This window comes from Mauremys mutica, chromosome 12 (genome assembly GCF_020497125.1).
Source record: "Mauremys mutica isolate MM-2020 ecotype Southern chromosome 12, ASM2049712v1, whole genome shotgun sequence".
Taxonomy (NCBI): domain Eukaryota; kingdom Metazoa; phylum Chordata; order Testudines; family Geoemydidae; genus Mauremys; species Mauremys mutica.
The window spans coordinates 8086370-8097417 of NC_059083.1; the positions used below are offsets into that span (position 1 = coordinate 8086370).

The following is an 11048-nucleotide window of genomic DNA, read 5'->3' on the forward strand; positions in this document are numbered from 1 at the left end:
AGCAGCTGGAGGTCCAGATTTGGCCCGCAGTCCGCCTATAGCCTACCCCTGCAGTAGATTCTCATGCACTAAACTTCAGAGGTCCCAGGTTCGATCCCACCCGCCAATGACGGGGCTCTGTCACCAGTACACAAGAGCCTCATCAGAATAGACGCTCGGTGGACGGGGATCTCTGCAAAACTGTCAGGAGGGCGAGAAGGGGCGGCTATGGCTACTGAATTACTTACCCGCCCACTCTACTGGGCTCAGGTGAAACATCCCCCCCGCCCCCCCGAGTTAATGAGAATAGACTCTGCCCATCTCTCCTCCACAGTTTTGTTCCCTCTAGCTGTCATCGGCTCCCCGAGTCCACCAGATTCATTATAAATGGTGTACTTGGCTGCTGTCAAGTGTCTCCCATCAGCCAAACTGTGCCTCGCTAAACAGAGCCGCAAACGTTCTCTTTTTCCTTTTTTTTTTTTTTTGTAAGTTGCAAGAGTTTTTGACTCTCTTTAAACAGGAGCGTGAGGGAGAATTACCATCACTGACGTGCCTAGGAGCCAGGATCAGACTGTACGAGGCGCTATATGTTAGTTACTAGGTGTATTATAGGAGCACCTATGAGCATAGGTGCCAACTTCTCCTGGCACGGGTGGGTGCTCACGCCCTGCCCTGGCCTCACCCCAACTCCACCCCTGCCATACCCCCTCCCGCCCTGCCCTGCCCCCATTCCAACCCCTTCTCCAAAGTCCCCGCCCTAACTCTGCCCCCTCACTGCCCCCATTGGACTCCTTCCCCAAATCCCCTCCCCGGCCCTGCCTCTCCCCCACCCTCCTCCCCTGAGCGTGCTGTGTTCCCGCTCCTCCCTCCCACCGCTTGTTACACCACAAAACAGCTGTTTTACGGTGGCAAGCACTGGGAGGAGAAGCGGGGACAGCGCTCAGGGGCAGAGGTGGAGGTAAGCGGGGTGGGTGGGGGGAGAGCCTGGCTGCCACTGGGTGCAGAGCACCCACCAATTTTTCCCCGTGGGTGCTCCAGAACTGGAGCACCCCTGGAGTTGGCGCCTATACCTATGAGCTCCATTCTGGGAGCAGGACCTTGGTGTGCTAGGAGCTGTACAAACACAGAATAAAAAGAGAGCCCATCCCCAAAGAGCTTCCAACCTAAGTATAAGAACAGATGGCGACAGACTGGGGAGTACAAGGGAACAGTGGGATAAGGGTCAGTGGATGACATGGCAGGGTGCATGGAGTGAGACCGCCATTCCAGCTGGAGAGGCTGCGATCACTCCCTTTGTGACTCACCTTGAAAATACGGCCCTTACCGTGTGCCCCCTGGGGTGAAAGTGACCTTCGCGTGCCAGCCCAGCAGAGCTTTGCATTTGGCCCCCCGAACAGCTACAATGATCAAGTTACAAGGTGATTCCAGACTTAAATTCAAAACAGGAAATACTCACCCTGTTTGATTCAACAGGGAACCATCCAGCCACGTCCAGTTTCCCGTGGAGGTTGTCAGGTGCAGTCCAATCCAAACGGGGTATTTCCCCTCGGTGATGGTTTTTATGAATGCCTGTGAAGTGTAGGCCAGGTACACTGAGAAATGTAACTGCCCGTAACTCACTAGGGGCCAGAACCTCAAAAGAATTTAGGCTCCTTCAGCTGATTTGAAGTAAATGGATATAAGGAGTCAAAATTACCTTCAAGGATCCAGCCCTAAATGTTGAAGTTCTGTGCGCAAAAGAAAGCAGAGTATCGGACATGCAGGACCCTAGATACTGGAGCTCTGTATATATAAGTATTTTGTAATGAGTGAACAGACACGGTTGTGGCACTGAATTTTAGCTCGGGCTGGTTGAGCTGCCAACGTGGCTCCAGAATAACCGATTACCATAATGTGAGGGACTCAAGTGAGGTGATCGCCTACCCGGTCCAGGGGTTAGGATGCTCACTGTGACTCAGGACACCTGGGTTCCAGTCCCTGTTCTCCCACAGACTGATCTTGGGGCAACTCCCTCTGTGCCTCAGTTTCCCCAGATGTCCAACTAAGGGACTTGCCCATCTGTCTGTCAGGGCTGATACTGCCCCATCTCACGGGGTGTTGAGATTAAAGAGTGGGAGGTTCAGATATTACAGCAATGGGAGGGGCGGGGGTTCGAAGAGTGCTGGGTTTCGATAAGTCGGGCTCGACATCTCTCCAGCTGAAGTTCCCACGCCCTGCTACTGACTTTACCATCTCACGCTGGTCCTGGCTCACAAGCATCCGAGAGCGCTTCGCCGCGCAGTCCTCACGACTCTCGTGCCACTTTTTGCTGTCCTTGGAAAGCCAGTAGCACTTGTCCCCATGCAGCAGCCAGGTCGGGGGACAGAGTCTGCAGCCGGGGGGCCCTGGAGGGGGAAATGGAAAGAGATGAATTTACTGAGCCTAAAGACTCAACAAAACTGTGCAAATGGTTTTGGAGCCTCCCGGCTAAATAGGGTGAGCAGGGACTTTTCCCGCTTGTAGAATTTCAGCTGCTGGGAGAAAAGCCAGAACTGGAAGAGCTGGGGGCTGTGGGTCCAGACCGAGGGGCACCAGCGGAGCTGTGGGATCGGGGGACCCCGGGGCTGGGCTCGCAGGGGCTGCGAGTCAGCAGTGAGGGGCGCTGGCTGAGCTGTGGGGTGAGGAGAGCCCAGGGCTGGGACGGCAGGAGGCTGTGGGGCGGGACTGAGGGGCACCGGCAGATCTTGGTGGGGGGAAAAGGGTGACAGGGACCCAGATGCGAATTAAGGTCTCCTGGGGCCCTGGGCCAGAGCAAGTGGGGGGGCCCTGCTGCCAGAACTGTGGCCCTGCCCCACCCCTTCCACCTGTGGTCCCGCCCCCCATCCTGCCCCTTCTTCCACAGCCCTGCCCCTTCCTCCACGCCCCTGCACCCATTCCATGCCTGGCCCTGCCTCGATCCCCCCGGGGCCCCACCCCGTATTCTGTCCTGCCCCCACCCCTGCTTGCAGCATCCCATCTCTGCAGGGCTGTGACCAGAGAAGCTCTGTACCCGAAATCCTCCAGCCCCAGGGCTGCGGTGTGGGGGGGAGGGGGAGATTTTTCCATGGCCCCCAAATTGGCTGGAGCCCCTGGGCATGGGTCCTCTGGGCCCGTGTGGTAATCCACCACTGCAGGGCCCCCACCCTGACACCTCCCAGCTGTGTGAACTCCCCCACCCCAGAAGCCTTTGCTCAGTAAACCCTGCTCAGAGCAGTGGGTCAAATGCCCCCAAACTTCCTTCTCCCGGAGTTAGGGGAGGGGAAACAGTCTCTCCGCCTTCTCTCCCCCATCCTCAGCTGCCTGGGCATCTCAACCACTACAGGAATTGGGGGGAAGGGGACCCACACCCACCCTGACCTACCCTGCTTCTCTAACCAGTTCCCTTTCCTCCTCCACCCCGGCAGAGAGAAGGGGAAGCCGGCAGCCCGTGTGGGAGGATCTGCTGGCCTTTGAGATGGCTGTGATCATGTAGCCATGTCTCCTGTGCAAGGCAGGCTGGAGACCGTCCCCAGCCCCGTAACAGCTGCTTGGGCTGGAGCACGGGCTGGGGCTGTTCATTTTTCAGACGAGATTCAGATGTGCAGGTCTGCAGCGAAGGAGCCCGGAATGGCCCGGATCAGCCGCACCGGTATTAAGGGGAGCTCTCCCGGAGAAACCTTGATGTTGTGGGACCACGTGAGGCTGCTCTCGGCTTGACCCAACCCCCGGATCTGCGAGCAGCACCCATGATTTGGGCCGCAGGGAGCTCTTCCGCCGACGGAGCCGGGTGGGCGGAGGGGAGTTGCGTTTACCTGCTGAGCTGCTCTGGGGGGAGTCGCACAGATGCCGTCTTAGGTGAGACGCCAAGCTGGAGTTGCAGTCTGTACCATTTCCGTTCCTCCCGGTGACCCCGTCGCTCTCGGGGGCCACGGAGCCTGCGCCGGTCTCTGCTTTACTGCAGGGGCCCTGAAAAACTTCACAGCAGCATCGGTGTGAATGACTTAGGGTTGGCAGGGTGAGAACACGGGGTTGTAACAGACCAGGGATCTCAAACGCAAATCACCGCGAGGGCCACATGAGGACGAGTACATTGGCCCGAGGGCCGCATCACTGACACCTTTTCATACAACGATACAAATGTAGAGTCAAAAATGAAGAGTAGTAAAGTCTGCTATTAAAAGTCAGTGCGTTAACTTGTTAAAAACTGTAATGCGAAGAGGGGTTTTCATAAAATATAAACACCTGTAACTATTCCTTACGTGGTCAGTAACGCTGACGATGATCTACACTAACAGTCTATCAGCGCCGCTGCAATGGCAGGAACTTTTTAAAGTAACTATTGATACACAATACGTTGCTACTTTTAACAAACATTCTTCCCAGCTACTCACAGCAAAGCATCAGACATGCGGAACTTCATACCTCAGACGGCTCGGCTAGTCCATGAGGCCCCGCCCTTGTCCCGCCTCTTCCCACCCCCCATTCCAACCCCTTCCCCAAAGTCCCTGCCCCAAATCCGCCCCCTCCCTGCCCCTATTCCGACCCCTTCTCCAAATCCCCGCCCCGGCCCATCCTCTTCTCCGCCTCCTCCCCTGAGCCTGCCGTGTCACCGCTCCTCCCCCTCCCTCCTGGAAAGTCCGGAGCACCACCAAACAGCTGTTTGGCGGCGGGAAGCGCTGGGAGGTAGGAAGAGCAGCAGGGATGCGACTCGCTTGGGGAGGGGGACGGGAGCTTGGCTACCAGTGGAGTCGGTGCCTATGGCGGGCTGCAGGAAATAACTCCATGGGCCGTTTATTTGAGACTCCTGAAATAGACTATTTGCGAGGGTCTATTGACCGGTAGGAATGAGGGGGCAGATCTGGGGTAGATAGATGGCTGTGTACGGGGATGGACAGATAGATAAGGAGGTGTGGGAGGGGGTGGATGGTAGATAGATAAGGTGGTGTGTTGGGGTGGATAGATAGATGGCTGTGTCGGGGGATGGATAGATAGATCAGGAGGTGTGGGAGGGAGTGGATGGTAGATAGATAAGGTGGTGTGTTGGGGTGGATGGATAGATGGCTGTGTCGGGGGATGGATAGATAGATCAGGAGGTGTGGGAGGGGTGGATGGATAGATAGATGGCTGTGTCGGGGGATGGATAGATAGATCAGGAGGTGTGGGAGGGGTGGATGGATAGATGGCTGTGTCGGGGGATGGATAGATATATCAGGAGCTGTGTGGGGTGGATGGATAGATAGATGGCTGTGTCGGGGGATGGATAGATAGAGCAGGAGGTGTGGGAGGGGTGGATGGATAGATGGCTGTGTCGGGGGATGGACAGATAGATCAGGAGGTGTGGGGGGTGGATGGATAGATAGATGGCTGTGTCGGGGGATGGATAGATAGATCAGGAGGTGTGGGAGGGGTGGATGGATAGATGGCTGTCGGGGGATGGATAGATAGATCAGGAGGTGTGGGGGGTGGATGGATAGATGGCTGTGTCGGGGGATGGATAGATAGATCAGGAGGTGTGTGGGGTGGATGGATAGATAGATGGCTGTGTCGGGGGATGGATAGATAGATCAGGAGGTGTGGGAGGGGTGGATGGATAGATGGCTGTGTCGGGGGATGGATAGATAGATCAGGAGGTGTGGGGGGTGGATGGATAGATAGATGGCTGTGTCGGGGGATGGATAGATAGGTAAGGCAGTGGATAGATAAGGTAAGGCAGTGTGTGGGGTGATAGGGTGGTGATAGCTAATGGTGGAGGGACAGCTAGACAAGGTGGTGTGGGGGGATAGATTGTTAGATAAGGCAGCATCTAGGGCGTTGGATAGCTAGAGAAGGCAGTGTGGGGGATATGCGGGGGGACAGATAGGTCAGTCTGTGTGGGGATTAATAGATGGCTAGATCATTCATTACAAACATTCAGGCCCATTCCACGTTAGCAAAGGGAAAGTTATCCGGAATGGGTCACTTGAGTGGCATACGTCAATGTTATCTTGTTCATGTGACATGTCCTGCCTGGGTGAAGTACCGAGTCATCCTTTAGCAACTGGAACAGAATCCTAAGTTGAGTTCCTGCCCCATGGTTAGAGTGTTAGCCTGGGACCTGGGAGACTTCCCTGCTCTGCCACAGGCTTCCTATGTGACCATGGTCAGGTCATTTGGTCTCATTGGGCCTCAGTTTCCCCATCGGTAGAAGGGGATAATAGCTCTGCCTCACAGAGGATTAATTTGTTCAAGCTTGCGTGGTGCTCAGGTATTCGGGTAATGCAGGCCTGAGGCAGAGCGGCACTGTGGAGAGACACGAGAATGTTTGATACCTCGCCGTATCCCCAAACAGGTGGATGGGTGGCCTTGAGCTACTCACCCCAGATGCTCAGGGCCATCATAGCTCCCAGCAGGATGACGTTTGCAGCCCAGCTGACCCTCAGAGCCATCTGATGCCAGTGGGGGAAGAGATGGCATTCTGTAAGAGTGATGGCATGCTGACTAAGCACTCTCTGCTAGGTTAAGTGAGCTAATAATAATTATAAAAGGGGCTGAGGCTTAGCTCCTGCTGGTTCAGTCTGTCTTAAAAAACCCTCCCAATTGGGGCAGGTCTCCCCTTATTGCGATAACAGAGACCAGTTTGTTAGACAGAAATATGCCATTCTTAGGAGCAGCCCTGGGACTGTCTTGCCAGAATGTTGCATTGTAATTTCTGGAACGATAGAACTGATGAAGACTATGAATGTTCAACAAAACCAAAACAATTTCCCCCCCCCCCCCCCAAATCACCAAAAACTGAAATATTTCAATTTGTAAATGTTGCTTTATTTCCTTGTGGGAGCTATAGTTCAGGTTCCTCATCTTCCCATTCTCCTCTACAGACCAGGCCCCTGGTCAGACTACATCTCCCATGATGCCTTGTGGTCTCCCTTGTTGTGGGTGGGGGGAGAAGTTGTGCATCAGAGTCCCTGGCCCTGATGCATCATGGGAGATGTAGTCCAGCTGGGGAGCCCAGGGACTGGGGACACTAAGAAACTACACTGCAACTCCCATGTGGCACCAGGGCAAAGAGTTTTATTTTCAGGCATTCTGGTTTTTTTTACCACAGAACCGACACACATTTTCTACAGAAAGCAAATGTTGTTTGCAAACAACAAATTATCTTGCTGAAAACTTTCCATTGAAAACTGATTTAACAGAAAAAAATTCAACCAGTCCTCCCTGTGAATTAGTAGCCCACGGGCTTATGCTTCTTACGCCTTCATTGTCTACTATGACTCTGGATGCTCTCACCATCCAGCTAAATAATGGATTCATTTGTACTCCTGCTATGATTCATGTCTCAATATCTGCCACCTACATTTTTTCCTGCCTTACCAGGCCAGTGTATGTTCTTATATGTACAAGAATGTGTTAAATCTTGTGACGCAGGCACCAGCTTTCAGCCCTGATTGGTAGCGGTCCAGTCGCCTGTGGAAGAAACACACAGGCCCTAGTTGGCCTCATTGCGGTCTTCATCCTTGTTGTGCTATCTCAGCCTGTGACCTACATGAGGCTCAGCACAATGCCTGAGGTGTGAAGTGAGATCTCTGTGTGAAGTGAGATCTCTGTGGGGAGATGAATGGCGAGATGAACGGCCAGCTGTCACTGAGCTGAATTTGTTGCTGGTTTATTGTGTCAGTTTAGTTTGGTGTCAGCCTTGATGGGAACCCTGGGTGAATACTGTTACCAAAAAAAAGCAACTGTTACTCTCGGATGTATTAACTGGAGCGTTGCAAGCAAGACGCGAGAAGTGATGGTTCTGCTCTACTCAGCACTGATAAGACCTCAGCTGCAGTATCGTGTCCAGTTTTGGGCATCACGCTTTGGGAAAAATGTGGACAACTTGGAGAAAGTCCAACGGAGAGCAACAAAAATGAGTAAAGAAAACATGACCTACGAGGAAAGATTAAACAAACCCAACTTTTTTTCAGTCTGGAGAAGAGAAGACTAAGTGGGGCCATGACAGATTTCACTTACATAAAAGAGTTTTGTAAAGAGGAGGGTGATAAATTGTCCTCTTTAACCATTGAGGATAGGCCAAGAAGCAATGGGCTTAAACTGTAGCAAGGGAGGTTTAGGTTAGACATTAGGAAAAATGTCCTAGCTGTCAGAGTGGTTAAGCACCAAGAACCGAGGGAGGTGAGGTTGTACAATCTCCATCATTGGAGGTTTCTGAGGACAGGTTAGACAAACATCTGTCAGGGATGGTCTAGAAAATACTTAGTTCAACTTCTGCCTCAGTGCAAGGGACTGGACTATACGACTTATCACGGCCCCTTCCGGTCCTACATTTCTATGAAATTCTGAAGTCAGTGGGAGTTCTGCTATTGACTTCAGTGGGGCCAGGATGACACCGTCAGCCGTGGGCCAGGGTTAAGGCCATGCAAAGTGAACGCTACTCCACTTGGGGTTGCGGAGGATGAGAGCTTTAAAGGGCCATGCTACCCCTAAAGTGAGGGACAGTGGCTGAACAGGAGTGGATGATTCAATGTTGCCTCTGGTAGAGCCCTGGTGTGAAATTAATTTGCCCCCTAGCAGCCTTCAGCTGGGGAGAAGAGACAATAAGGTGGGGTCACTTCTGCCATCCTGGAGGGGGATGGGAATTTCCACACACACACACACCCATTACCACAGGGGGTTTAGCTGCTACAGGCAGAGCTGTGTCATAATGCACTGCACCGCAGGAGGTTTGTGGGGCTGACCCAGTGTTTATGTGACAGATGCACTTTGAGCGCTGGTCACACACAAGAGAGGAGAGTGATTTCTCTCTATCCTATGCAGAACTGAACACCTCCAGCAGGAGACACTGGAATCATTATCCCTCATCTCCTCTTGCCCCCGAACCCCAGCAATCTTCTGTGGCTTCCTGCCAGAATCGGATCCCGGCTAGCCTAGGGCAAATACAGAGTAAAGCAGTTAACTGAGGAGAGTCACTCCGGATTTACAGCGGAGTCACTGAGACCAGAATCCATCCCTGACTCCAGTGTCCGCAGTGAGCGTCGCTCCAGGTTAACTAAGACCAGACTCCAGCCCTGAATCTATTGATGTCAGTGGGTTCGCTCCAGATTTACACAAGGGTCACCGAGGTCAGAATTCGGCACTGAGAGCTCACTCTGGATTTGCACTGGTCTAACGGAGATCAGCACCTGGCCTTAATTCTACTTCTGTTACTTATTCAATATCTGTGTTATAGTCGATCCTAGCAGCTCCCTTGCACTGTACACACATGGTAAAAGAGCACCTAAGATTTTGCAATCTCGTTTAAGAGAAGATGTTACAGGGGAACAAATCAACAAGACCACTCAAGGCTCCCGCTAGAGTAACCGAGAGCTGAATCAATAAAACACCAAAATCCTGGTCCTCCCAGATTTTTCCTGCTAATTACCATTCAGCCTTCCCCAGACATGCCCATTGCAGCTCTCTCTCTGCTTCTCAATTTGTCCCCATCTGTTCCACACACAAATCCCAGAGCGAAACCTGTACAATTCCCTCCTTTAACCAAGAATCCTTAGAGGTCCTATCACACAACTCACCTTCCTTCAGATCGGCGTGTAAGACCACAAGTGGCCATGAAGGGTTCTGAGACACATCACCATTCAGGAGATTCTCAGAGCGCGTTCCATTGTGTTAAAGGATTACAGATCCCAATCCAGACCCATGGGCCCAGGGCTTCACATGACACTGAGCAGTAGCAAGCCCCCTTAAAACTCCCCATGCTGCAGCATGCATTAGAAATACAGCATCACGCCCATCGTGAGAACATAGGTGGTAAAATCCACTTACTGAGGTGGTGAGGAGGTTGGGGTCGGATGGTGAGGGACGAATCTCCACGGATGTTTAAATCAGCATAGACTATTTCCCCAGCCATGGCTGGTTCAACTGGAGGCGAGCGCACGCCCAGGGGCTGGGGATCTGAGAAAGGGGCAGCTGCTTCTTTATATGTGAACTGAGGCAGGTGACTCAGCCAACATCAGGAAGTGGTATCAGGCAGAGGCTGCACAGTGTTTTTTTTTCCCCCTTCCTTACTGAAGGCTAATGAAGACACTGACTCCATATTCTGCTCTAGGGTGATTATGTTGCAGAGCCAGAATTTTTGGGGTGAAAGCATATTATTATGTTCATGGCATATCCAGAGACAAATTAGATGAACAACATAAAATATTCTTGATGGAAGATTGCAACATAACAGAACTTTAATGCTTAGATTTTAAAATGATGACACATAAGAACCCCAAAACAGTGAGAGACAAAACAGGCTGCTCCCTAAGGCAGCGAGGCACAACTCAACTCTACCTTGTTCAAGGTCAGCGCTTTGCAGACTGACTGCTGAGACCCATATTGCAGGCTTCCCTACACAGCGCCTTAGCCTGCCAGCAGGACTAGGAACCCCCCTGAAAATTTTAAGTGATAGTGTAACCCACACAACTTTTGGGTGTGGTGTTCTGTCCCAGCTAGTGACACTGACACCACTTAAAGAGAGAGCTAAAGTGAGTCTGCTTTAGCTAACAGCCAGCTGGCTTTTAGCTCAAGCACTAAGCTCCAAAGGTCCCAGGTTCAATACTGACCACCGGGGTATGTCTGTGTTACAACAGCATATACATTTTTTGCAGTTTTTGATACCGCACCTATCATGGCTTTTCCTGCACTAGAAAGAAGCTGCTGCCTTTTGCACTCAAGGACTGAACCACACAGCGGGCAAAGCTGGGAAATGGTTTGACAATCATGCTGTGCCTGGCATTCATAAGGTGTCAGCTGGCTGTGGCCATCTTGAATCTAGGCACCTCCAGCCCTGTCCGCCACAACTGTAAGAGTGACATATGCTTGGATTCATGTCTGCGGTGATCATGGCTGAGTTCCCCTTTGTGGTCTCTAGCAAAGGCTACTCGGCAGGAGGCTGTGACGATATGGGTGCATCTCCTTTAAGCAGGCTGCTAGGTGAGGAGCCTGGGGGAATTTCCAGAGAGAAAAGCCCCTCTGGGCAGCACAGCATGCCTTCAATGAGGCAGGCGCTCCTCCAGAGCCCTGCCTCGGTCAATGTGCACCTTCAAAGGCCG

At 52.5% G+C, this 11048-nt stretch overlaps 1 protein-coding gene across 1 annotated transcript; it reads right to left on the reverse strand.

Moving 5' to 3' along the window:
- Window positions 1-1085: 1085 nt before the first annotated feature.
- LOC123345857 (killer cell lectin-like receptor subfamily B member 1B allele C) lies at window positions 1086-9896 on the reverse strand. The gene is made up of 5 exons (XM_044982917.1): window positions 9778-9896; window positions 3789-3950; window positions 2209-2363; window positions 1436-1548; window positions 1086-1092 (listed from the first exon to the last, which is right to left on the reverse strand). The coding sequence occupies exons 1-5, from the start codon at window positions 9860-9862 to the stop codon at window positions 1086-1088; spliced, it is 522 nt and encodes a 173-aa protein (XP_044838852.1). The 5' UTR covers window positions 9863-9896.
- Between the last annotated feature and the right edge of the window lie 1152 nt (window positions 9897-11048).